Source organism: Macaca nemestrina, chromosome 2 (genome assembly GCF_043159975.1).
Source record: "Macaca nemestrina isolate mMacNem1 chromosome 2, mMacNem.hap1, whole genome shotgun sequence".
Classification (NCBI taxonomy): domain Eukaryota; kingdom Metazoa; phylum Chordata; class Mammalia; order Primates; family Cercopithecidae; genus Macaca; species Macaca nemestrina.
The window spans coordinates 116,318,046-116,344,622 of NC_092126.1; the positions used below are offsets into that span (position 1 = coordinate 116,318,046).

General features: G+C 50.9%; 2 protein-coding genes across 15 annotated transcripts in view; one reads left to right on the forward strand and one right to left on the reverse strand.

The window, feature by feature from the left end:
• Nucleotides 1–4,645, reverse strand: part of LOC105480557 (NIMA related kinase 4) — a 73,003-nt gene extending 68,358 nt beyond the window's left edge. For 3 of the 14 annotated variants that reach the window (XR_011620081.1, XM_071091889.1, XM_011739609.2), the window contains exons 1-3: nt 4,245–4,632; nt 1,909–2,175; nt 81–278 (exon numbers count right to left, since the gene is read on the reverse strand). Coding sequence is in view for 13 of the 14 variants with exons in the window: in XM_071091889.1 (XP_070947990.1) it covers nt 81–278; nt 1,909–2,175; nt 4,245–4,337 (558 nt within the window). In the remaining variant the exon portion in view is untranslated. Of the gene's footprint in view, nt 1–80; nt 279–521; nt 806–1,908; nt 2,176–4,244 lie in introns of those variants that run through there. The other 11 variants (XM_071091890.1, XM_071091893.1, XM_011739612.3 and 8 more) reach the window with 10 other exon arrangements.
• Nucleotides 4,646–11,837: 7,192 nt separating this feature from the next.
• On the forward strand, nt 11,838–26,325 carry LOC105480559 (inter-alpha-trypsin inhibitor heavy chain 1). Its single transcript, XM_011739621.3, has 22 exons — nt 11,838–11,991; nt 12,252–12,272; nt 12,602–12,768; nt 13,203–13,307; nt 13,692–13,854; nt 14,523–14,636; nt 16,147–16,272; nt 16,358–16,474; nt 17,175–17,343; nt 17,432–17,557; nt 18,500–18,681; nt 19,254–19,439; nt 20,507–20,646; nt 21,148–21,302; nt 21,390–21,404; nt 21,791–21,811; nt 22,185–22,265; nt 22,463–22,576; nt 23,892–24,093; nt 25,015–25,187; nt 25,784–25,895; nt 26,045–26,325. Exons 1-22 carry the CDS (start codon nt 11,875–11,877, stop codon nt 26,172–26,174), a joined length of 2,736 nt encoding a protein of 911 aa, XP_011737923.2. The 5' UTR covers nt 11,838–11,874; the 3' UTR covers nt 26,175–26,325.
• The last annotated feature ends 252 nt before the right edge of the window (nt 26,326–26,577 follow it).

The following is a 26,577-nucleotide window of genomic DNA, read 5'->3' on the forward strand; positions in this document are numbered from 1 at the left end:
ACCAATTCATAATTATCTGACTTAACTAACTTCTGAAATTACGAGTACTAGGTAAGCCAGCATACAGAGCCCAATTCTACCTTATAGTTGTAGGGTTTGTTTGAGAACAATTCAGGGCTCATGTAGTAGGGTGTGCCAATGAGTGTGCTAGCCATGTCACAGTGGTTCTCTAACACTCGGGCAATTCCTAGGTCCCCCACTTTGATGATGTTTGTTCTTGTTAGGAAGACATTTTGAGTTTTCAGATCTCGATGAAGGATGTGTTTTTCATGTAAATACTGAGGAAAGAAACAAGATTTTATTACATATAAATAGACTCAATTATGTATTTATTCCTGGCCTATTATATACCATCAGCAATGGCATGAGTTACAGTCTTTGACCATAAAGAGTAACCAACCATACAATTCCTTATTCAACAAACAAATACCTACCAAACATCATTGCTTTATAATCTCTAAATAAAAGGTCTAATTTACAATATTTCAAATGAGAAAATTAAGTTCCATGCATTGACTTACCTAGTACACATCAAAACTGTTCTCTGGTAGCTTGACAATTAATACATTTTGGGACTACATGAATCCAGTTTAAAAATATGTTTACAGGCCAGGCGCATTGTTCAGCAGTTTGGGAGGCTGAGGTGGGCGGATCACTTGAGGCCAGGAGTTCAAGACCAGCCTGGCCAACATGGCAAAACCTCATCTCTACTAAAGAAATACAAAAATTAGCTGGGCATGGTGATGCATGCCTATAATCCCAGCTACTTGGGAGGCTGAAGCATGAGAATCTTTTTTTTTTTTTTTTTTTTTTTTTTTGAGACGGAGTCTCGCTCTACCGCCCAGGCTGGAGTGCAGTGGCCGGATCTCAGCTCACTGCAAGTTCCGCCTCCCGGGTTTACGCCATTCTCCTGCCTCAGCCTCCCGAGCAGTTGGGACTACAGGCGCCTGCCACCGCGCCCGGCTAGTTTTTTGTATTTTTTAGTAGAGACGGGGTTTCACCGTGTTAGCCAGGATGGTCTCGATCTCCTGACCTCGTGATCCGCCCGTCTCGGCCTCCCAAAGTGCTGGGATTACAGGCTTGAGCCACCGCGCCCGGCCAGCATGAGAATCTTGAACCCAGGAGCGGGAGGTTGGAACAAGCCATGATTGAGCCATTGCACTTGAATCTGGGCGACAGTGACACTCTGTCTCAAAAAAAAAATGCTTACAAACTCCCACTGAAGGTAGGCAACTTATACAAAGTCAGACACATGAAATCCTCAGTTTAATAATATTTTCAAGTATAGCAAGAGCATTTTTATTTAGAGGAAGTATCTCAGAATTTAAACATGGTCACTTAATTCTGGACAAGTCTACCCAGTTCCAAAATAATATTTCATAAACAGTCTTGCTTTTGAGTTACATGCATATTAAAACACAAACTTGTAGGAACACTTATTCCATCTTATAGAATGAAGTGCTGCCCAATTCTAAAAAATAAAAAAAAAGAAAACTTATTTTGCATTTCCATCTACTGTACCCCAGCAGGGTGACAGATGAAATCACTTGGGCATATCAATTAGCCTAGCTACCTTTCAGCATGACACAACTGACCAATGGATAACAAACATAGTCACTCTTTGCTCTTGGTTGCCTCAGGGTCCTTAAAATTGACTTTGCTATAAATATTAAATGAGTGGGCTTCCCCTGCAATTAGATATGAAATCTAGGTCTATTTTAATATAGGTATCAGTTGCTTAGAAAAGTTCCAATGCTACAGCAAGAGTGACTGGGTCAACTTCACAAATGAATTTTCCAAAAAATACATTTCCATATGTAAGTATCTGAAGAAAAATTTTCCTAAAATACACCTGCCATCTTCTTGTCATCTGGGAATAAGCTAGGATGCTATTAGTCTACACAGTACCTGCAAAGCCATGGCGATCTGTACAAACCACTCTACCACCTGATTCTCAGGCAGAAGCTGCCCTTTCTGCTCCTTAAGCTTTCGGTACAGATCACCTCCTTCACAAAAGCCCATGACGATGTAGAGCAGACCATCTCCTCCTTCCCATGACTCCTTGTAGGTGACAATGTTGGGATGCTTCAACTGAGACAAGAGCTGGGCTTCCTGTTCAGCAGCTCGCCGCTCTCGGCTAGAGGCATTTCGGAGGTTCAGTTTTTTGATGACATACTAAAAACAAAACATGTATTTTTACAACGTGCAAATAAACACAAGATTTGTGGCCTCAGAGTTATCTAAGGGCTCTCAAGAATATCCTCAAAACCAACCTTGTAGAGCCTGTCAGATAACCTATTCATTTTGTTTTTCACCAAGTACAAAATCGGGGAAAATATTTGCTATTATTAATGATACTTCTTATAAGTTAGATTTGTAGCACTGTAAGGCCACAAAAAAATTACCTTTCCATCTGCATTTCACAATTTCATTAATGACTAAAAAAAGTGAGTTCAAGATAACATACTATTGGATCAATTATAAAACCTATGTTAGCAATTTCTTAATGTCTGGCCGTACACAGTGGCTCACGACTGTAATTCCAGCACTTTGGGAGGGCAAGGTGGGTGGATCACCTGAGGTCAGGAGTTCAAGACCAGCCTGGTCAACACGGTGAAACCCGTCTCTACTAAAAATACAAAAATTAGCCCGGCGTGGTGGTGTGTACCTGTAGTCTCAGCAACTCGGAAGGCTGACACAGGAGAATCGCTTGAACGTGGGATGCAGAAATTGCAGCAGTGAGCTAAGATTGCACCACTGCACTCCAGCCTGGGAGGCAGAGCAAGACTCTGTCTCAAAAAAATTAAAAAATTAAAAAAAAAAAAAAAAAAGAAATTTCTTAACATCTAAACTCTCCCAAAAAGGTGCATAAAATATGGCTTGAATATACATTTGCAGACAGAATAGTCCATGGATTACATTAGATACTCAAAGGGATCCATGGCCCCATAAGTTTAATAGTCACTGATCTTCAGCATAGAAAATTATTCACTTAAAAGAAATCAATAGCCTCTAACACCTAATACATTGCCCTCAATCATTTCAAAGACCATACAATTCATTTCTTCAACACATACATAAATGTGTTTTGTGAAGTGTAAACTAAAGCTCAAATAACTAGCTATTGCTAGTTCCCTATTATCAGCCCCAAAATCCAATGATTCCCCCAATGCCTACTGAATAAATCTCTTATGCATGAGCTTGTGTTCCAGCAAAGCAACTAGCACCAGAGACAAGGAAGAACAGGCAATTGGGCCCTATATTTAACGGGGACATCTCCTCTCAGCTTGGCTGGAGCAGTCCTATTGTCCTGGTGTAACTATTGATAGTGCCTCCTTTCAGTTTCAAAATTGTCCCAGTTTGTACAATACATTATATTGTCACCCTATTAATACACCACATTGAAGAATTGGTTCATTATCCTGAGGGTAATGGGATAAAGTGTTTTAAAGAAAGGAGGAGTGACATCAGATTTAAATTTTAGAAGGATCACTAAGGCTGCAATGAAAGTGATGGATTGGAGAAAAGCAAGTCAAGTAGCGGCGACCAGTTGGGAAACTGTGGCCATAGCCTAGCTAGAGAAAACAAGGTGTCCTGGATTAGGGTGGTACCAATAGAGATGAGAAGAGGCCTACTGTCTTAGTGATAGATAAATATAATCAGTGTTGGGGTGCGTGGGGAGGCTTAAAAATGACTTCAGGTGTCCGACTTGGGCAACTGGTGGGTTGGTGTCGCTATTCACTGAAACGGAAGACATGAAATAAGGTTTAGCGGGAAGAAAATGAGTCCGAGTTTTAAGTGAGTCCAGCAGTCTACAGTAGAGACCTTTGAGGCCCATTATGCAAGGAATAATGCTTGCTAGGCGCTGTGTTAAGTCCTGGGAATGCATGATACCTGCTCTCATGAGATTGTCGGGGGTGGGAGAAAGGTGTGTAGATCAAGCATGTCAATTAATACAACAAAGAAACGGATATGCAGAGACTGAAAATTTTTCATAAAACGAAGAATCGTAATTAAAGAAAATGAAAATTAAAAGGAAAAAAAGTAATACAACAAAGAAGTAGAGGAAGTTCTGGGCGCATATTACAGGGAGGCCTGGCCTCATCTTGGTCTGGGACCATCTCCCTGAGGAAATGCCATCCGAGATGAGCCTCTTGCGACCACTCCCGATCTAATCTACCGGTAGGCGCCCTCGGCGCACCTCTGCCCGCCCCCGGCCCTTGCCGGGCCTCACCCCTGCAGACCTGCTTGCCGTCCCGCCGGTGCTTCACAAGCGTCACCTCTCCGTAGCTCCCCTTGCCCACGACCCGCAGGTAGCAGTAGGCGGCCAGGGGCATGTTCCCAGCGCTGGCCCAGAGTCGGGATGCGGCGGCAGCGGCGGGTAGGGCAGCGGGCGGCAGCAGGAGGCTCGGTTCATGCCCTAAAGTGTGCAGTGGGGGCGGCTGTTGAGGCAGCCAGGCCCGGGCGGGATCGCAGGGTCCCAGCCCACGACGACGCCGCTGCCATAGCGATCCGGGCCGGGAGCAGTCCTGCGCATGCTCCTGCGTCCCCAAAGGACCGCCATAGAGCGGACGCCACGAGCGGCCAGAGAGGTTCCGCAGCCCCGGGAGGACCCGCCATAGAGCAGAGGCTCCAGGAGGCCAGAGCGACCTCTCCAGGCCCCGCGCGCTGTCTGTTCGTCGGTTCCACCGTCCGGGTCCCCGCCACGGCAGAGTCGGGGAAAGCTTCCTCTTATTGTGCACTTGTTTGTCCTAAGCCCGTTACAAGTATTGTTCGTTCATTCTACGAATATTTATTGACTGCCTGTGTGCCAGGCCGACAAAGCCCCTTCCCTCCTGGAGCTCATGTTCTAATGATTGGTGACAGACTGTACCAGTAACATTTGCTGTATCCGCTTTATCACATGCCGTCTCTGCATCCAGCAATCCATCCTATTTTTTGATACATTCAAAGTAAATTGGAGATATCAGTACCTTTCATCCCTAAAAACTTTCGCCTGCTAATTGAGAACTACAAAGACTCCTCAGCAGTTAACGACTGCCCTAACCACTGCACTAAGAGACCTGACTAAACTCTAGCAGGGCGTTATGCTAAGTTAATAGCCTAAGGGCGGATCTCTAGGTGGACCTAGGCCCCTTTAAAATGTCTGCCCAAGAAAGCTCAGGGGTGCCAAAAGAATTCACCATTTGTTCCAGCCAATGCCTCCCTTTTCTAGACCGCTTCTTTTTTTTTTTTTTTTTTTTTGAGACAGCGTCTGGCCCTGTCACCCAGGTTGGAGTGCAGTGGTGCAATGGTGCTCACTACTGCTTAGACCTCCTGGGCTCAAGCCATCCTTCCAACTACAGGCACACACCTCCATGCCTGGCTAATTCTATTTTATTTTTTTCAGAGACAGGGTCTCACTAAGTTCCCCAGACTGGTCTTGAACTCCCGGGCTCAAGCAGTTCGCCCACAATGGCCTCCCAAAATGCCGATATGTGTGCCATTGTGCCTGGCGTCTTTCCTTTTTATGGCCAAATAATATTCCATTGTATATATATACACCACAATTTGTTTATCCATTCATGCAGTCATGGACACGGATAGCTTCCATCTTTTAACTATTGTGAATAATTCTGCTATAAACATGGGTGTACTAATATCTGTTTGAATCCCTGCTTTCTTTTTAATTCATTTGGGTATACACTCAGAAGTGAAATTGCTGGATCATATGCTAATTCTAGTTTAATGTACTGAGAAACCACCACACCATTTTCCACAGCAAGCTGAACCGTTTTACATTCCCATCAGCAATCCACAAGGGTTCAAATTTCTCCTCATCCTTGATCTATATCTTGATAGGAGATTTGGGTGTATGGATTTGTCAAAATTATCTAATGCTAAATTTAATATTTGCACATTTTCCCTCAAAGCAAATTTCATCTTCACTAGAAAACCAAACAAAAAGAACCATAAATAAAGATTGAACTCTAGTTAATGATATTATTAAAGATAAACAGGCCGGGCGTGGTGGCTCATGCCTGTAATCCCAGCACTTTGGGAGGTCAAGGTAGGCGGATCACGAGGTCAGGAGATCAAGACCATCCTAGTTAACACAGTGAAACCCCATCTCTACTAAAAATACAAAAAATTAGCCGGGCGTGGTGCTGCACAACTGTAGTCCCAGCTACTCAGAAGGCTGAGGCGGGAGAATGGCGTGAACCCAGGAGGCGGAGCTTGCAGTGAGCCGAGATCATGCCACTGCACTCCAGCCTGGGCGACAGAGCGAGACGTAAACAAAGCCAAGCATTAAAACGGTGAAAATAGATTTTATTCAGTAACTACTGGTGGTAGGGGAAAGAGCTGAACTCCATTCTATTTGTGCAGAGGTGATTGGGCATTCCAAAGGAAGAATAAGGGAGTAGGCAGGGGAGCAAGCAGGGGCTCACTTAGAGTCTGGGAAGTGAAAAATTAAAAGGATTGGTTAGCGTAAATGTGATTAGGCCAACTGTGTCTGCTAGCTGGCAATCAGGGAAGTCAGGATTCTATTCTCCCACATAGACTGGGAGACATGAGCCCTACCTTTCTGATGATTACATTTCAAAGGAATGGATTTTAGGTCCTTGAGAAAGACATTCCTAGGATGTAGGAAATACATAGGTATATATCTCAGAGGGACAGAAGAATGATTTGTAATTGTAAGCTTTTTAAAGTTAGTGCTCTAGAGGCGGCACACTATGACTCACACCTAATCCCAGCACTTTGGGAGGCCAAGGTGGGAGGATCACTTGAAACCAGTCTAAGCAACACAGTGAGACCCCCTTCTGTACAAAAAATTATAAAAATTAGCTGGGTGTGGTGGTGCATGCCTGTAGTCCCAGCTACCTGGGAGGCTGAGGTGGGAGAATCAGTTGAGCCCCAGAGATTGAGGCTGCAGTGAGCCATGATCCTGGCACTACACTCCAGCCTGAGTGACGGAGTGAGACTCTGTCTCAAAATAAATAAATTTTTAAAAAGGAAGGATGTTCTGATGTGCTACAACATGGATGACCCTTGAGGACATTATGCTAAATAAAATAAGGCAGTCACAAGAGGACAAAAGTATGATTTCACTTATGTAAGGTACCTGTAGTAGTCAAAATCACAGATTCAGAAAGTAGAATGGTGGTTGCCAGTGGTTGGGGAGAGGAGGGAGTTGGTGGGTAGTGTTTAATGGGTGCAGAGTTTTAGCTGGGGAAAATGAAAAAGTCCTGGAGATGGATGGTGGTGATGGCTGCACAACATGAGCGTACCGAAGCCACTGAACTGTATTCTTAAATATGGTTAAATAATAAATATTATGTTCTGTATATTTTACCACAATAAAAAAATTGTGGCGCACTGCTCCTGTAATCCCAGCTACTCAGGAGGCTGAGGCATGAGAATCACGTGAACCTGGGAGGCGGAGATTGCATTGAGCCAAGATCGTGTCACTGCACTCCAGCCTGGGCAACAGAGCGAGACTCCTTCTCAAAAAAAAAAAAAAAATTATATTGTGTGTGTGTGTGTATATATATATATATATATTTCATTCTACAGACAAATGTCTACTAGCCTGGCCCTGGAGGACAACTATGAACAAGACAGACAAGGGCCTGTCCCTGTGGGGCTTACAGTCGAAGGGGGAGACGGCCATGCATACTAACAAGCTGCCCTTGCCAACTGAGGTCAGTACTGTGCAGAAAAGCCGCCTGGTCCAGCCTGGCCATCCAGGAGAGGTTGCCCCAAGCAAGCACCGCATGAGTGGAAGTTTAAAGAAAAACTTTTTCAGGCAGAGGAGCAACATGTGCTAAGACCCAATGGACTCATTTTGTGACTTTACCTCCACACCTCAGTGTGAACTCCCTGAGGACTGGGCCAGGCCTGTCTGCTTCAACACCCTAAACCCAGCAGGTGTAAATGAAGGAATTGTGGGTTGCTGAACGAATGAGTGGAGAAACACCTGCCTACCTGGATCTAAAAGAAGTCTCTGCAGTTGAAGCTGAGAGACTCAGAGGGGCCATGGGCTAGGTGACATAGAGGGGTCAGCAGGGGCCATACCACTCAGGATAGGGTGTGTGAGACAGGGGAAGTCCTGCAGCAGACTGACCTTTCTAAATGGTGACTCTGGCTGCTGCCTGGAGCAGAGTGGAAGAAGATCAGCCGTCTAAATGAGGGATGAGGGCGGCTTGAACTAGGTGGTGACTGGGGATGGGGAGAGAAGTTAATGGATTAGAGGGATATTCAGAGGTTGGGAGGTGGGGTAGGTGGTCAAGGAGAGTGAGGCACCCAAGATGCCACCCAGCCTTCTGGCTTGGATGCCCAGCTGGATAACGATGGCCTTCACTGGAGTGGACAACAGGGGGAAGACCTGGCTTAGTAGCGGGCTGTGGGGAGGAGGAGACAAAGGTCAGGAGTTCAATTTGGACATACCAGATGGAGGGGCTCTGGGCAAATCAAGCAGACAGTTGGCTGTGTGGGGGTGGAACTCAGAGCAGGTCTGGGCCCATGTGCTGTCCCGCTGGCACCAGCAACACAGTTACCCTCCCCATTCTCAATCAGCAGCAACCATAGCTGCTTTCTGTCCACCCTGGCCCCCATCTCCCACATGCATAGGGTAGGCCAATTTCTCCTCTTCCTCTGTACCATGAGGATAATATTAACAATAATATCTGTCTCTTGGGGGGAGTTGTGAGCAGTAAATGAATTCGGACACAAATGATGCTGAGAAGCATGACAGGCACAGGTCATAATTAGCTCTCCCCATCTCCTGTCCACCCTCCCCCTGTGCAAACATGCTTCTAGCACTTTACATGGACCAGGCTTGGTGCTAGCCATCTCTCAACAGCCCAGTCTTGAACTCATCACACCCTTGCTCAAAATATCTTAAGTATCTCCCACCCAAAAGGCTAATCACTTTCAGACATCTGCGCCAGCTGGTCCCAACCCCCTTCCCAGCCACCTTCCCCACCCTCTTCATCAGCTCCTTCTCCCATCCCAGACACCTCCACATTCCCACAGCATACATCCCACCTGCCCATCTGCTTTTCTCTCCCTCCCTTCCTACCTTCCCCTTCCCAAGCACTGCTCTTTTTTCCAGGCATCTCATCCAGGAACCTTCTCCTAATCCCTGTGGGAGATGAGCCTCTGCCCCTCCAAATTTCTACCTCTCCAGCTTCTCATCACTCGTTGGAATTCAGTTGGCTCCCTTTGACTTGTCTGATTCCCTTTTCCCCTGACATCAGCTCACTGAACACAGCAGGACACCCAAGTTTCTGTATGGTGGCGTCCCAGTGCCTAGCATTGTGCCCAACACACTGCAGGGCTGGGTCGATACTGGCACAGGAAATAAGCAGAACTTCAAATGTACAGTGTCACGTCGATCCAGCTTCTCTCCCACAAAGACCAGAAGACAGGCCAGAAGGTGACCCTGGCCTAAGGACAATAAACTCTTCCCAGAAGCTGCTCTGTGAGACAAAGTCCAGGACAAGCAAACAGAGATCAGTGAGGGCTCTGGGCCCCCTCCTTTTCTCAGGGTCACAGCAGCCAGCACATCCCAGCCCAGGTCACAAACTGGATTGGCCAGGGGCCCTATCTGCCCAGTATGCTGTGGCTTTTGGGGAACAGGGTGGGTTTGGCCATAAAAAATAAGAAACTGCAGGTGCAAGATGGGTCTCTGGGAACTCCTATCTCTAGGATCTTCAAGTCTGCTTCTCTGTCATTACATGATGGGCTTGGGCTTCAGAGCCTGAGACACCTGGTTTGAATCCCTGTTCTGTTGCTTGGTATGGGACCAGTGTCCCAGAAATGTTGTGAGGATAAAATTACACAATAGAGGGTTTAGAGAAATGCATGACACAAATGAGTCCTCTATTATGAAAACATGTCATTCATCTTCAGCTCCCCTTTATCTGCCAGGCCTCCCTGCCCAGGTGCAAGAACAAGGAAGCTCACTTCTGTTCTTTCTAGATCTGGGTAAGAACCTCCAGAGAGATGAAACAACTGGCCTAAAGCATGGATCTCCCATCACGCCTCACCCCGACCGTCCAGACTGTCTCTGACAGAGCTAATACCAGGTTAGCACTGTGAGAATCACCAGCATGGCTGGATGTCACACACTTTCTAAGCCACCATGTCTGCCTCCCTGGCCAAAGCATGACTGAAAAGCGTGTTGATGCTGAAAGAATTTTGAAATAGTCTGGGCAACAAAGTGAGACCCTGTTTCTTTCTTTTCTTTCTTCTTTCTTTCTTTCTTTCTTTTCTTTATCTTTCTTTCTTTCTTTATCTTTCTTTCTTTCTCTTTTCTTTCTTTTTTTCTTTCTTTCTTTTTTCTTTCTTTCTTCTTTCTTTTTTCTTTCTTTCTCTCTCTCTCTTTTTCTTTTCTTTTCTTTCTTTCTTTTTGGAGGCAGTGTCACTCTGTTGCCCAGGCTAGAGTGCAGTGGCACAATCTCGCCTCATTGCAACCACCACTTCCCAGGCTCAAGCTATTCTCCTGCCTCAGCCTCCCGAGTAGCTGGAACCACAGATGCGTGCCACCATGCCTGGCTAATTTTTGTATTGTTGGTAGAGATGGGGTTTCACCATGTTGCCCAGGCTGGGCTGGAACTCCTGGCCTCAAGTGATCTGCCTGCCTCAGCCTCCCAAAGTGCTGATATTACAGGCGTGAGCCACCTCACCCGACTGAAACCCTGTTTCAAGAGAAAATAAAAATGATCAGCTGGGTGTGGTGCCACATTCCTGTGGTTCCAGTTACTCAGAAGGCTGAGGTGGGTAGATCAGTTGAGTCTGGGAGGTCGAGGCTGCAGTGAGCAAAGATCGCACCACTGCACTCCAGCCTCTGCGACAGAGGGAGACCCTGTGTTTAAAAAAAAAAGGCCAGGTGCGGTGGCTCAAGCCTGTAATCCTACCACTTTGAGAGGCCGAGATGGGTGGATCACAAGGTCAGGAGATAGAGACCATCCTGGCTAACACAGTGAAACCCCGTCTCTACTAAAAAATACAAAAAACTAGCCGGGCGAGGTGGCGGGCGCCTGTAGTCCCAGCTACTTGGGAGACTGAGGCAGGAGAATGGCATAAACCCGGGAGGCAGAGCTTGCAGTGAGCTGAGATCCAGCCTCTGCACTCCAGCCTGGGTGACAGAGCGAGACTCCATCTCAAAAAAAAAAAAAAAAAGGAATTTTGAAAGTAAAGCCTGGCTGGGCGCAGTAGCTCACTCCTGTAATCCCAGCACTTTGGGAGACTGAGATGGGCAGATCACCTGAGGTTCAGGAGTTCGAGACCAGCCTGGCCAATGTGGTGAAACCCTGTCTCCTAAAAATACAAAAATTAGCTGGGCATGGTGGTGCGCACCTGTAATCCCAGATACTTGGGAGGCTGAGGCAGGAGAATCACTTGAACCCAGGAGGCGAAGGTTGCAGTGAGCCGAGATCCTGCCATTGCACTCTAGCACTCAAGACCAAAACTCCATCTCAAAAAAAAAAAGTAAAGCCTAATGAAGTTTAGAAATCCATTTTTAACTGTTGCTTCTTGTGACGTGTCACCGTGTCACTGGTGCTGCCCTGTGCCAGCTCGAGGAAGAGATGAGCCATCCGGGGGTCCTCAGAGTTCACATAGGCTAAGTGCAGTTCTGCACAGAGGGACACGGTCTGGAGCCCCATCAGGAGTTTACACTGCCCAGAGCTGGTAACCCCACCCCACGCAAAAAGCTTCTACTGCCAAATTTTGATTCCTCAAATTGTGTTAGGTTGGTGCAAAAGTCATTGCAGTTTTTGTCATTAATATTTGCCTGCACCTTGTCTAATGTTTAATCCATGTTTATCCAGCACTGTATTGATTACTGGTCTGAGTGAGGTGACAGGGCAGCGGGAGCCTTAGAGCATGGATGGTGCCATGGGGCTTCGGGGACTGCTGTTGTGCGTGTACCTGGTGTCTCTCCTCGTCCTGCAGGCCATGCCTGCCCTGGGCTCAGCTACAGGCAGGTCCAAGAGCAGCGAGGTATGTGGCTAAACCCACAGGGCAGAAATAGGCAGCTGAATCTGGATGAGGCCCCGGGCGGGACACAAAACCCCCACTCCAAGGGCCAGGGCCACCCCACCACCTCCACCACTTCTGAGTGGAGAGGTGACCTCCCAGCAGCACCAAGGAGGTGAGGCTAAGGGGCAGAGGACACAGGCTACATTCCACTCCTACCCCTGAACTGAGGCTGCAGTCTCCTGAGTTTTCCTCTCACACTTGACCCTGATTTTGTTTTGCAGAAGCGACAGGCTGTGGACACCGTGAGTAAGAGTCCTGGCAAAGGGGTCTGTGACGGAGCCCTTTTTACACGCTTGCTTTTCCCAACCCCTCAAGGGTGGACCCCTCTGTCAGGGCCATAGGCAAGGGGTACTCTCCAGGGTCCTAGAAATGGGGACTTGTTCCCATCTCACCTCATGCTCCACAGCACAGTCTCAGCCAGAGAGCAGGGGTCTTCCTGGGAGGTCTGATCTGTTCTTCTGGCATCTGGGCACCATGCACTGGAGCTGAGTGCCAAGCCCCCATACCACAGGAAGTACCTCACCAACAGAGGCTCTGTCTCGGTCCACAGCTCCTTCATGTCTCACTTTAGGCTGTCGATGGCGTGTTCATCCGGAGTTTGAAAGTCAACTGCAAAGTCACCTCTCGCTTTGCCCACTATGTTGTCACCAGCCAAGTGGTCAACACTGCCAATGAAGCCAGGGAAGTGGCCTTCGACGTGGAAATCCCCAAGACAGCCTTCATCAGTGACTTTGCCATGTGCGTGCCTGCCCAACTCCCGTGCCCTCTCCCAGGGATGCCGCTTACTAGTCCCAGCCTAAGAACAAGGATCGGAGTGGCCAGATAGCGCAGAGCATCTCCTCATTCTAGAAGGGCCACAGACCAGCCCTGGCTCTGAGAGGAGGAAGAAGCCCTTTAGATCTGTGTTTGGCTCCCATCTTGGAGGCAAACTGGGGCCCATACAGCATGTTTCAGGCTAGAACCCAAGGAGCCAAGGTCAGCGTCTGAGGCTTCTTGCTGGCCTCTGACCTGGGTTGCTCACCTCATTGCCCATGGACCCCTGAGTTCCACCATGGGCAGTGGAAGGCCAGTCAGGAGGTGTCCTTATCCAAGGGCTCACATGGACAGGCCCTCTCAGGACCTGTATGGTCAGGAGGCTCGTCTTTCCTGAGGGTGTCCTCCCCTCTCTGCAGTACGGCAGATGGAAACGCATTTATTGGAGACATAAAGGACAAGGTGACTGCATGGAAGCAGTACCGGAAAGCAGCTATCTCAGGAGAGAATGCCGGCCTTGTCAGGTGAGTTCTGGGCCCTGCTGGTCTCATCTCTAGGGTTGCCCTCCCCAGCCAGGACAGAGCTGACAGCTGCAAGGTGGCTTTGGTGGAGAACAGCCCAGGATGATGGAAGGGTGAGCAAACAGCTCAAACCCAGATGCCAGCACAGTGCACTGAACAGGCTGCTGTGCAGTTGCCCTTTTCCCAGATCTGCCACTGGGAGAAGTGGGCCCCCCATCTTGGGCCCTGACCCTGACCAGCCAGCTGACACATTTGTGAGGTCCAAGGAAACCTAGGAGCAGCACTCATCTAAGAGAAATAAATTCTGAGGGCCACATGTTAAGTGACAAGGACTCACATGTCATTTACCCTCTGTCTGTCTGCTGTTGCCTGTGGTGGCACATCCAGGGCCTCGGGGAGAACTATGGAGCAATTCACCATCCACCTCACCGTCAATCCCCAGAGCAAGGTCACGTTTCAGCTGACCTATGAGGAAGTGCTGAAGAGAAAGCTTAAGCAGTATGAAATTGTCATCAAAGTCAAGCCTAAGCAGCTGGTGCATCATTTTGAGGTAGATCATAGGTCCCAGGGCAGGGCTCCTGCCCCTCTCTCTGTCATCATGGCTCCCAACACTGGTTGAGCACCCACCATGTGTCACCCAGGCCTGAGAACACAGGAACAGGGATTAACTCCTCAGGGTGAGCTCTGATGCGCTCTTCTTGGGCAGGGAACTCCCTGAACTCTCTAACTTCCTCTTTATCTCTGAGCTTCGGTTTGCTCATCTGCTAAATGGGGGATTACTGTGGGTCCCAGGACCGCCACAGGGATCACAAGAAGTACTGAATGTCCAGGTAATTTTGTAAACCAGAGGCGCAGCCTGAGGGCCTGGAATTATTGCTGGCACCTAAGTAGTGGCTAAGTTGAGGGATGCAGGCATGTACACCTTCATTTGGTCAGTATCTTTGGAGAGCCTACTGAGTACCAGGCCCTGTGATCAGGGCTGGGTGGGTGCTGCACACAGTAGGTGGCCAGGACACATGTTGGCTCTTGGCTGAGACTTGGTGAGTAGGAGTCCTGGTAGAGAATTTGCTTCGGTGTGGTGTGAGCCCATAATCCCAGCTACGAGGGAGGCTGAGGCAGGAGGATGGCTTGAGCCCAGGAGTTTGAGGCCAGCCTGGGCAACAAAGCAAGATCCCATCTTAAAAAAAAAAAAAAAAAGAATTTGCTTCAATGGTGCAGATCGATGTGGACATCTTCGAGCCCCAGGGGATCAGCAAGCTGGATGCTCAGGCCTCTTTCCTGCCCAAGGAACTGGCAGCCCAAACTATCAAGAAGTCCTTCTCAGGAAAAAAGGTACATGGGATGGCAAAGGGGTGGTGGTGGGCCATTTGGGGACTTCTCAGCCTGCCCACCCCTTATGGAATGTCCAGCCTTAGCCGAGAAACCAGGCAGGGGCTGTGGTCTGCCCTCAGGATGAGAGAGGCTGGTGTCATGTGATTGGTGCCTAGGAGAACTCAGCAATCCTGGTTCTCAGGGCAATTTAGCAAAATCCTGCATGCTGAGGTGGGGAAGGAGCCAGCTCCAGCTCCACCACACACTGGCTGTATGGTCCAGGGTGAGTCGCTGGCTTGCTTGGGCCTCAGTGCCCTCTTTGCCTGCCTCACGCCCATGGGAGAGCATTCGGGGAAACATCCAGCACATAAGTAAACCTCATATGCTGGTGTGGTTAGGACTCCAAGCTTCAGGTTTCTTGGAAACGTAAGTTTGGAAAGACCTTTGGCCTACCGAACGACTTGTCGCTTGCCACCATTTGCAGGAATCCCAGAAGCCCCGGCTCGCCCCCACCCCAGGTTCCTGGAGGAGTGTGTTGTATGGATGGGCAGTGCCCTGCTTCCTGACTTGCCCCTAACCCGAGCCGGGAACAAACCCTTTAGTTCCCACTTATGTAGAGCCTGCACCACAGTTCATTTAAAAGAAGTGCTTCTTACAGTTTAGAGAGGCTTCCTTTTAAACAAAATATGACACCTCAGAGTGTTAGCAAACATGCTTGCTTTCTGTGGGGGAACAAAGGGATGGGTTCTTCTCTTCCCAAGAATTTTTCAAGGTTCTATTTTATCTTCCTTCCTTTCTCTCCTCTTCTTCCACCTCCTCCTCCTCCTCTCCTCCTCCTCCTCTTCTTCTTCTTCTTCGCTGCTGCTGTTTCTCTTCTTCTTCTTCTTCTTGTAGTCTTCTTCTTCACTACTGCTTCTCTTCTTCCTCTTCTTCTTCTTCTCTGCTGCTGCTTCTTCCTTTTGCTTCTGCTTCTTTTTGATGAGCTTATCTTACTTTTATAACAAACAAAAATTTCTTTATAGAAAAATGTATGAAGTCCAGGAATATAGAAAGTATTGAAAAAACCATCACTAGCTTCCCCAAGCACATCACCAACTCCAACCAGACCTCAGCTTCCATCCTGGACCCTTCCTTCCAGTCTCTGTTCTTTGTCAACCTGGGCAGCTTTTATTTCCCAGCACAGTATTGTAGTGTTGACAGATGAGTTGACAGATGTCAACAGTTTGAGTTGACAGATGTCTCCCATGCTATCACATTACTGTTATTTTGTTCTTATTTATATACCCAAAGTGATGATGTCCATTGTAGAAAACCCCAATGATTCAGAAGAGTATAAGCAAGGGAATGGGTCAGCTCTCCCACCACCTACAGGTGTGTGCTCTCAACAGCTAAGTGAGTGAGTGGCCCACCAAACTCGTTTCTGTGCCCGTGCAAACACACACACACACACACCCCTTCTTATGTTGTCTTTGTAAACATCCTGTTTGTGGTTACACAAACCAGTAATGGCTCAGACTCTTGACGGTTCCAGGGTCACGTGCTGTTCCGTCCCACTGTGAGCCAGCAGCAGTCCTGCCCCACATGCTCTACATCCTTACTGAACGGGCATTTCAAGGTGACCTATGATGTCAGTCGAGACAAGATCTGTGACCTCCTGGTAAGCCCTGAGCTTCTGGCTGAGCACCTAGAGGATGGGCAAGGGGTGCTGTGAGAGTGGCCTCACTTGTTCTCCTCTATTTCAGGTGGCCAATAACCACTTTGCCCACTTCTTCGCCCCCCATAACCTAACAAACATGAACAAGAATGTGGTTTTTGTGATTGACATCAGTGGCTCCATGAGAGGCCAGAAAGTGAAGCAGGTAGGCTGCAGCTTGAAACAGCGCACCCAGCAGAAGCTTCCGCAGCCCCTTTGCTCACCGCATGCCAGTTTTGCTGCCAGAGTCTGGTTTGGGATTTATCCTCCTGGTCAGAGGCAGGGTGATTTAACAGGAAATCCCAGTGGTTAGCATCTCCAGAATCAGCGTCACTTCCTCACTGTGCAGTCGTGAGAAAGTGCATTCACCTCTCCTCAATGGCGAAAAATGGGACTGACAATGGTGTCCACAGGGTCATGGAGTTACCCCCTGGGGAAGTGCTTAGAAGAGGCAACCTGTGCACTACAAGTGCTGGGGGTAATTATGGTGGTCCGTGGGGAGGCATCTTATAGCAGGGAATAGCTCTCCACCCACATGGTTTGGAGTGCTCTCTCCATGGTGCAGTAGACATGGCTGGACAAGGAGTATTCTAGAAGCACAACCCCTGGGGTCCTTTCTCTTTATCCTGCTCCTCCAGAACTCCTGATCATTTCTTTCCCCATCCTGGGTTCCTTTGCCTTCTCCACCCCCCTCATCCACCCCAAGGCCCGGCAGGATGCTCCTGTCTCGGGGTCACCTAGTTGTCCTATCTCCTCCTGCTTGTCCACTCTGTGGATCTCTGAAACGGGTATTGGAGTTGATGGAAGGTGCTGTCCTGGGACAACCCTGGGGCCCTGTCCATCTACTGACTGTTCTGTCCTTGCAGACCAAGGAGGCACTCCTTAAAATTCTGGGGGACATGCAGCCAGGGGACTACTTTGATCTGGTTCTTTTTGGGTCTCGAGTGCAATCATGGAAGGGCTCACTGGTGCAAGCATCTGAGGCCAACCTACAAGCGGCTAAAGACTTTGTGCGGCGCTTTTCCCTGGATGAGGGTAAGGGTGGGGGTCTCAGGCCACCTTGATGTCACCTCTGTCCCTTCAGAATGAGGGCATACACTGGTCTGCTTTCTCTTCTTTGCAGCCACAAACCTGAATGGAGGTTTGCTCCAGGGAATTGAGATCTTGAACCAAGTTCAGGAAAGCCTCCCAGAACTCAGCAACCATGCCTCAATTCTCATCATGTTGACAGACGGCGATCCCACAGAGGGTAAGCACCTTGGGGGCTGCCTTGGGAGGTGGTGATCTTGTCACCTGAGACATGCAAGCTGAAGTTGGAAACCCAACCATTGGAGATGCCATCAGGGGGTAGAAAGGCTCAGAGCAAAGTCAAGCACTGGTCTAAAAACACAATTCAGACCACAAAGTCTGTGGGAGCTCCATGGTGTACTTCTGTTCTGTGAGTTGAGAAATTGGAGATGTTTCTAAATGACACAGGTCTGTGGAGGATGGGCAGGATTCCACGCTTCTGTTTATGGTTTAATGAACTATTTATTTATTGCCTACTGTGTGCTAAGCTTGGGGCTAGGGACTGAAATACCAAGGGAACAAGACATATCTCTGCCCTCAAAGAGCCCAGGACCTACTCGGGGAGGGAGATCCAGGAGTAGATACTGAGGGCCCTGAAAGAACAGGGTGCTTGGGGCTGTGGAACCATAGACAAGGGACACCTGACCCTGGGGGATGTCTAGGAGGGCCTCCTGGAGGAGGTGACTCCTGAGCTCAGTCTAGAAAGAGGAGAGAGTGTCAGGAAGGAATCCTAGGCAGAAGGGGCAGCTTAAGTCATAAAAGGGGTGTGTGCACTGGCATAGCCTGCCCGGGAACTGTGGGCCTGTGCAGAACGGGGTGAAACAAGGGTGGGAAGGTCAGCAGGGTCTCACAGGCCGTGGCAGAGGAGCCATGGCAGGGTTTCGAGCAGAATCAGACCTGCTGCTGATGGACCTACCTAGATGGGCGGGGCCTGTGAGGAGCTGTTGGTAGCTGCTGCAGTCTCCCAGGAGAGCAAGGAGGAGGTGATGTCTCAGGACGCCCGGGAGACTGGAGATGCTCTGAGATGGAAGCCTTGAGCCCCAGGGAGTGTTCCCCAGAGCCCCCTCATGCCCCACATGCCTGTGGGCCAGCATCCCATCACTACCCAGGTGTGTGGCTGCAGGGGTGACCGACCGTTCCCAAATCCTCAAGAACGTCCGCAACGCCATCCGGGGCAGGTTCCCGCTCTACAACCTGGGTTTCGGCCACAATGTGGACTTTAACTTTCTGGAGGTCATGTCCATGGAGAACAACGGACGGGCCCAGAGAATCTACGAGGACCGTGATGCCACCCAGCAGCTGCAGGTCTCCCCTCACAACCCCCTGTACCTCCAATGGCATGCCATAGGGGGCCCAGCCCTGGTGGCCATTTGCCCATCAGCCTAGATGAGCAGATAAAGCTCTGGCATAGAGTTCAAATCAGCTGCATGGGCCAGGCGTGGTGGCTCAAGCCTGTAATCCCAGCACTTTGGGAGGCCGAGGTGGGTGGATCAGGAGTTCGAGACCAGCCTGGCCAACATGGTGAAACCCCGTCTCTACTAAAAATACAAAAATTAGCCGGGTGTGTTGGTGCGTGCCTGTAATCTCAGCTACTTGAGAGGCTGAGGCAGGAGAATCAGTTGAGCCCAGGAGGTGGAGGTTGCAGTGAGCTGAGATTATGCCACTGCACTCCAGCCTGGGCAACACAGTGAGACTCTGTCTCAAAAAAAAAAAAAAAAAAAAAAATCAGCAGCATGACCTCGAGCCAGCTACTTGACCTCTCGGACCCTCAGATTTCTTCTCTAACTTGGGAATTCCCAACACTCCACTTTGTGGGCAGGGTTCCCATCAGGGGCCCAGGATGCTCAGCTCTAAGGCAGCAACCTCTATCCCTGCAGGGTTTCTACAGCCAGGTAGCCAAACCCCTGCTGGTGGATGTGGATTTGCAGTACCCCCAGGATGCTGTCTTGGCCCTGACCCAGAACCGCCATAAACAGTACTACGAAGGCTCAGAGATTGTGGTGGCCGGGCGCATTGCTGACAACAAACAGAGCAGCTTCAAGGCGGATGTGCGGGCCCATGGGGTAAATGGTGGGCCATGGAGGGTGGAGAGGCCAGGCAGCACCTTAGAGGCTCCAAACCCACACTGTTCCCCATTCCTGCCAACCCCCAGAGGCCTCTCTTTCCCCAGAGTAGTGCCCTCACCCCCATCATGCCACATACACCCCAGGCCTGAACATCCCTCCACACAGGCATCCTGGGGGCTGGATTGGCTGGAATGGGGCCAATATGGCCTTGATCCATTGCAGTCCCTTGGCCCCCAGTGACCAATTGTTATTTTTCGCATCATTCATCCCAAGGTGCAAAAGAACAAGAAACCAACCTCTCCCTTCTCATTTGATAACCATTTCCTGAACACCTACTGTGTGCCAGGTTTTGTGCCATGGTGCAGTGCATGTGTGTATGTGCACCTGTGTGTGGTGGGGACAGGCATGTGAGACCTGGACCCTGCCCTCCAGAACACAGACAACGCCCTACAGTGTGGTCAAAGATTCAGAAACTCAGGCTTTGAGTAAGGAGAGTTGAGCTGGACCCTGGTGCCACCCTGACCAGCTGGGCATCCTTGGGCAAGGGGTCCAGTTCTCTAGGCCTCAGTTTCCTTTTCTGTACCATACTACACCAGAGCATTGTGTGGAGCAAATGGAATAATCCATATAATACCCGTAGGCAGCAGCTGGTGCATAGGATGCCCTTGGGAAGTGGTGCCACAGTTAATGTAGCTGGATGGAGGAGGCACATTTGTGTGCCGTGGCAAGTTGAATGGTGCAGCCTGCCTAGAACTTGGTGGGCATTTGGAGTGGGTCATAGTGGAAACAGCTGGGTGCTTATTGGCCTCCCCCAGAGAAACTCCACAAGGCAGGGCCTAGTTCTCCCATTCCATGGGATCCCTAGGATCCGGGCCAAGCCTGGCTCGCAGAGGGTGCTTGGCAAGAATGAACGAATAGGATGAGGTGAACAGGCTCAGGAAAGCAGGTGATGCTGAGGACGAAGCTGCAGAGACCAGATGAAATGGGCCCCTCAGAGCCCTGAGCACTAGCCAGGGGCCATGCTCATCATGGTGCACTGCCCCTCTCTATACCTCAACTCTCAGGAGGGACGAGAATTCAGTACAACCTGCCTAGTGGATGAGGAGGAGATGAAGAAACTGCTCCGAGAGCGTGGCCACATGCTGGAGAACCACGTCGAGCGCCTCTGGGCCTACCTCACCATCCAGGAGCTGCTGGCCAAGCGGTAGGGCCCCTGCAGCTGCCCCAGGTGGGCACTGCCGACCCAGAGTCCCCTCACCCTTTGCAGGTGAGCAGAGGAGGGGTGGTTCTCGGGCAGGTAGGTCAGATTTACTTTCTTCTTCTGCTTGGCTCACTGAGTTAATATCAACCAGTCAGTCAACAGTCCGGGTGGGCCCACCAGGGCACAAGGCAGCCTGCTATTTACCCTCAGTCAGCACAGGGAGGCTCAGGGAGGTTAGACCTCTTGACCCGGATCTCACAGCTGTTCACTTCTCTGCATACCTCTGAGGCATACCTCTCAACCCCACCAAATCTCCAAGTGATCTCTGTAAGAAATCATTAAACCTGGAGGCCCCTGAAGACGTAGCTACTACACAGGATACCATGGGGGCTTAATACATATGTGTCGAATGAATGAATGAATGAATGATTGAGTGAATGGATAGGTGAAAGGATGAGGGCCGTGCAAGTCAGGGCTTGGAGCCAGCCTCTGTCTTGAATGCAGGATGAAGGTGGACGGGGAGGAGAGGGCCAACCTGTCATCCCAGGCCCTGCGGATGTCGCTGGACTATGGGTTTGTGACCCCGTTGACCTCCATGAGCATCAGGGGCATGGCGGATCAGGACGGCCTGAAGCCCATCATCGACAAGCCCTCAGAGGGTATAGGCTGCAGGGGGCTGCAGAGGGGGAGGCCGTGGGCCAAAAACCTCTGGGGCTTTAATTCTTTTCTCTTTCCCTCCCTTCCAGATTCTCCACCTTTGGGTGAGTTTTAAATTGCATTAGTTTCAGCTCTGGGCTTCGGTGGCTGGGCAGGTGGCAGGTGCTCTGGCCTCAGGCATGCAGCTCCCTATCCTTCTTCCCCGACTCCACTCCTTCCCGTTCTTTCGTCCCCTGAGCCACCCTTCTCCACATCACCTCGAACTCCCTGCTACGCTTTGTGAGCTTTTGTGCAGGCTGAACCCCCAGCAGCCTCCACCAGTCCCCTCTTGGTGTGAGCGTATGTCTGTGAGAAGGCAGGACCCCAGGGGAGGGCTGAGACCCCCAGAGGGAGGGCTAGGTCCAGGCCTGTTGTGAACAGAGCTGCATGCCTTTCGTGTGGGGCGCCGTGGGTGACACTGCCTTCGATAATATGTCTTTGTCTTCTACAGAGATGCTGGGACCCAGGAGGAGTAAGTGGCAGCCATCCTGGCCATTCACATCTCTCCACCTCCTTGATTATTACCCAGTTGGCTTTCTTCCTCCGTTCTAGCTGTCTTCACTGCCTGTCACTGGGAATCCTTAGGACAGACCCTGGAACAGCCTGGCCTCCCCAACCTGAGGTCCCTGTGGGAGGAGACAGAGAGGGGGCCAGTTAAACATGCCAGGCCAAGCTTCTGTTCCCATGTCCCGAGAGCCAATCAAGGGCATGTGATATTGAGTGGACATCCCTGCTTGGTGGCCTCAGGCTAACCCCACCAATGAGGAAAGAGTCATCAGAGGGATCAGCAGCTCCAGGGAAGGCCTGGCTGCCCCGCTTCTAAATGCCACTCCCCTTCCCATCAGCGTTCGTGCTGTCAGCCTTGCAGCCTTCTCCTACTCGTTCCAGCTCCAATACCCAGCGGCTGCCAGACCGAGTGACCGGCGGTGAGTCCTTGGAAGGGTCTGAGGGACACACTTGTTTGGGACCCACCCTGCCTGGCTCTCTCTCTCTCTCTCTCTCTCTCTCTCTCTCTCTCTGTCTCTCTCTCTCTCTTTCTGGGACCTGCCTAGCTGAACCCCAGCCCCTGGCCAGCCCCATCTGCCCGATGTCCAATCTAACGAATTCCATGCTGTGCCCCCAGTGGACACGGACCCTCACTTCATCATCCACGTGCCCCAGAAAGAGGACGCCCTGTGCTTCAACATCAACGAGGAGCCTGGTGTGATCCTGAGCCTGGTACAGGACCCCAACACAGGTATGGCAGGCATCACGCCTCTGCCAGACAGGGCCAGGGCTCCTCTGCCCTCAACATTCAGCCACAAACAGGACTGTGGCCAAGGCCTCCACTGCCCTCTGCCTGGGCACCATCTACCTGGCTGGGCTGTGCCTGCTGCCTTCCCACCCCATCCTCCTGGCTGCATCTGCACAGGGCCAGCTTCATGGGCATGTGACTGGGGTAGGCACACGGGGACTTTTTTTTTTTTTTGAGACAGTCTTGCTCTGTCACCCAGGCTGGAGTACAGTGGTGTGTGATCTCTGCTTACTGCAACCTCTGCCTCCTGGGTTCAAGTGATTCTCTTGCCTCAGCCTCCTGAGTAGCTGGGACTACAGGGGCATGCCACCATGACTGGCTTATTTTTGTATGTTTAGTAGCGATGGGGTTTCACCATGTTGACCTGGCTGGTCTCAAACTCCTGACCTCAGGTGATCTGCCCACCTCAGCCTCCCAAAGTGCTGGGATTACAGGTGTGAGCCACCGTGCCTGGCCAGTTTAATGTTCTTCCGTTGCCGCCTTGAAACTCTTAACACTTTTTAAACAAGGGGCCCTTCCTTTTTATTTCATACTAGGTCCTGCAAATATGTCAAGGTCCTGCCCCACCTTCCCCACGAAGCACGGCTGAGCAGAGCCTCCAAGTGCCTCTCTCTCAGCAGTGCCTTGGTGATGGGGAATGGCTCCCTCTCCTTATCTCAGCCCTGCTCCCTCCCATCCCCCTACCTCCCTGGTCACTCAGCCCATCTGCAAGTGTTTGTTGTGCAACAGCGAGGGGCTGGGAATGCAGTGGGAGCCAAGATAGTCCCTGCTTTCATAGAGTTTAGGGAAGGGGAAGACAAACAGGTGAACACATTTGAGATGATCATTTCAGAGCATGAGATGTGCTGGGTTGGCAGAGTGAGAGTAGGGAGGGGGCTCTGTGGCTGCCCAGGTCAGTGGAGACCTCTGTGAAGAGGTCCCACAATGCATTTCCAGCATGATGGGAGCCTGTCCCTGTGTTAGGGGCTGGGGCCACAGAGAAGGAGCAGGCTGGGTCCTGTCCTCAGGGAGGCAAGACCTCCGTTAAGACCCAGAACCAAGAGCTGAGTATGGGATATTTGGCATGGCAGGAGGGGTGGAGAGGAAGCAGAGGTGGTGCTGTGTGTAGGACCAGACCTGGAGACCCCGAGGCAGGAGACTCTCAAAGACGGAGTGGCACAGGCAGAGCGTAGGGGCCTCTTAGGAAGGAGGCACGATCCTGCTGAGCAAAGGCAGGCAGGCCCCTTCCCAACCTGGATGCCCTCTTGCTCCACTGCAGGCTTCTCAGTGAACGGGCAGCTAATTGGCAACAAGGCCAGGAGCCCTGGGCAGCATGACGGCACGTATTTCGGGCGGCTGGGAATCGCAAACCCTGCCACGGCCTTTCAGTTGGAAGTGACTCCTCAGAACATTACGCTGAACCCCGGCTCTGGTGGGCCTGTGTTTTCCTGGAGGGACCAGGCTGTGCTGCGGCAGGATGGGTAACCTGCCAGGGCCTGGGCAAGAAGCAGGGGGAGGTGTGGCCTGGGCCCAGGATGCTGCTGTCTGAGTCTGCAGGGCCCTCGTCCCTGAGCCATGTCTGTGGGTGACGCCCATGTGGCCTGTACAGACATGTCAGTCTCCATGGGCCCCCCAGTCCTCCATTTCCCTTGGTTCCTGGATATGTCCTCTGGGTCCAGACATATCCAGTCCTCTGGGCTGCATGGCATCTGTGTTCCCACCGCATCTTAGCTCTGAATGCCATCCACGTCTCCACCAAACAAAGCCAGCTCATCCTCCCAGGCCCAGCAAAGAGGCCACCTCTTCCCCTCAGCCCTCCTGCTCTCTTCCTCTGTTGAATTCCAGATTTCTCTGGGCTTCTCATTTGGCATCTGTCTTAGTCTGCGTTGTCTCATGATTTTTCCTTCCTTTACTCATTCATTCATTCAGCAAACTCTGCTGAGCACCAGGGCAATGCTGGTAGCAATGCTGGTAGCAGAGTTATAGGAAGAGGTGGGGAGAGTCTGCTGTGGAAGTCACAGGTGATGAGTAGGAGTCAGAGAACATGGACTCTGATATTAGACAGCCTGAAGTCCAAGTCCTGGCTCCTCTGCTTACTAGCGGTGCCACCTTGGTCAAGTTACTTAACCTCTCTGAGCCTTAGACTTCACAGGCTCAGAGTGAGAACTGAATGATGCAGTTTGCATAGAGGACTTAGCACAGGGCCTGGCACATTGCAAGGGCCCTATGCACAATAGCAACATGTGGAAGGGGTGTGGAACACGTAACAGCCGGCCATCTGGGGATGAAGGCCATGGGGTGGGGGCGTGGTCACAAGGGTTGGGTCCCAGATGACAAGGGCAGCCGAATGGAGAGGGATGCAGTGCAGCCGCACCTGCCCTCACGGCCACCTGGCTCTGCAGGGTGGTGGTGACCATCAACAAGAAGAGGAACCTGGTGGTGTCTGTGGACGACGGTGGCACCTTTGAGGTTGTTCTGCACCGAGTGTGGAAGGGGAGTTCCGTCCACCAGGACTTCCTGGGCTTCTATGTGCTGGACAGTCATCGGATGTCAGCCCGGACGCATGGGCTGCTGGGTACGGCTGGCCAGGCTGGCAGGGCTGTGGGGCAGGGTGTTGAAGCCAGAGGACGTGTGGGACCTGGGGCCACCAGTCAGCTCTGTAGCTGGGCACCAGGACAGGCCCACCTCCAGTGTGTCCTCAAAGGCGCAGAGCCATCTGAGGGGCTGTCTTGGTGAGGCTGTGAGCAAACACATAGTGAAACAAACGCTTAAGTGAGCCTGGGAGCAAGTGAAGGGCAGAGGTCTGATCGCAAAAAGAAAGGCCCAGAGGGTTCCCAGGGACCTTGTGGGTAGGGTGGGTCACTGACCACACTGCTCCTGTGTGGCCTTTCTATAGACACTGCTCTCTATGGGCACCTGCCCCTCAAACCTCTCTCCCCAGACAGATCCCGTTTTAAAAGACAGGAGGTAGGACCACCTAGAAATGTACCTACTTCTCTACGGCAAGTGAACCAAAGGTAGCTTTTCGTACTGGGACTTTTAGCAGAAACGGTCAAGCCTTGGAAAAAAAGCGGTCAAGCAAAGCTCTAAGCCGGCAGTGGGCACCTGCTGAGTGTAGAGCAGGAGCAAGTCCCCCAGACAGTAACCACTGTCTCCAATGTGCCTTTCTAGGGCAATTTTTCCACCCCATTGGTTTTGAAGTGTCTGACATCCGCCCAGGCTCTGACCCCACAAAGCCAGATGCCACGATGGTGGTGAAGAACCGCCGGCTCACGGTCACCAGGTGGGTGAGCCTGCCTGCTAAGCACATCTGCCCTCGGCCACTTTGCAGTTCTTCCGGGTCTTCCTCCAGGTGTCACATGGGTGGGCTTCCTGGGGAGGTGCTGCCCTATTGGTCCGAAGGGTGACCCCAGCTGACTTGTCTCTGCACAGGGGTTTGCAAAAGGACTACAGCAAGGACCCGCGGCATGGGGCCGAGGTGTCCTGCTGGTTCATTCACAACAATGGGGCTGGACTCATCGATGGTGCCTACACTGACTATATCATCTCCGACATCTTCTGAGCCCCCTGGCCAGCATGCCTGTCCTCCCCTGTGGCCAAGGCAGAGGAGGAGAATGACATCCTGACCTGCTGCTGAGGCTGCACCTCCTTAACTAAGCTGGTTCCTTGTGTCAAAGGACCTCATGACTTCCATTAAAGAGAGACTATGTCCACCCTGAACTGGCTGATTTTGGGGAGGGAGGATGGCAGGGAGGCAGCTCAAGATGCTGCCCCTTAGATGGACTTAGGGGTTACAGCAGATCCAGGGACAGGAGAAGCAGGTCAGAGGCTGGGAAGAAAGCTCACACCATTTCCCTGCCGAGGGTTTGTAACGTCTGACAGCCAGGCTGGTATTTTCCAAAGGCAGAGACAGTCCCTGCCCAGAAGCTGTGATTTCAGGGGGCCAGGAGTGCACGCTACCATCT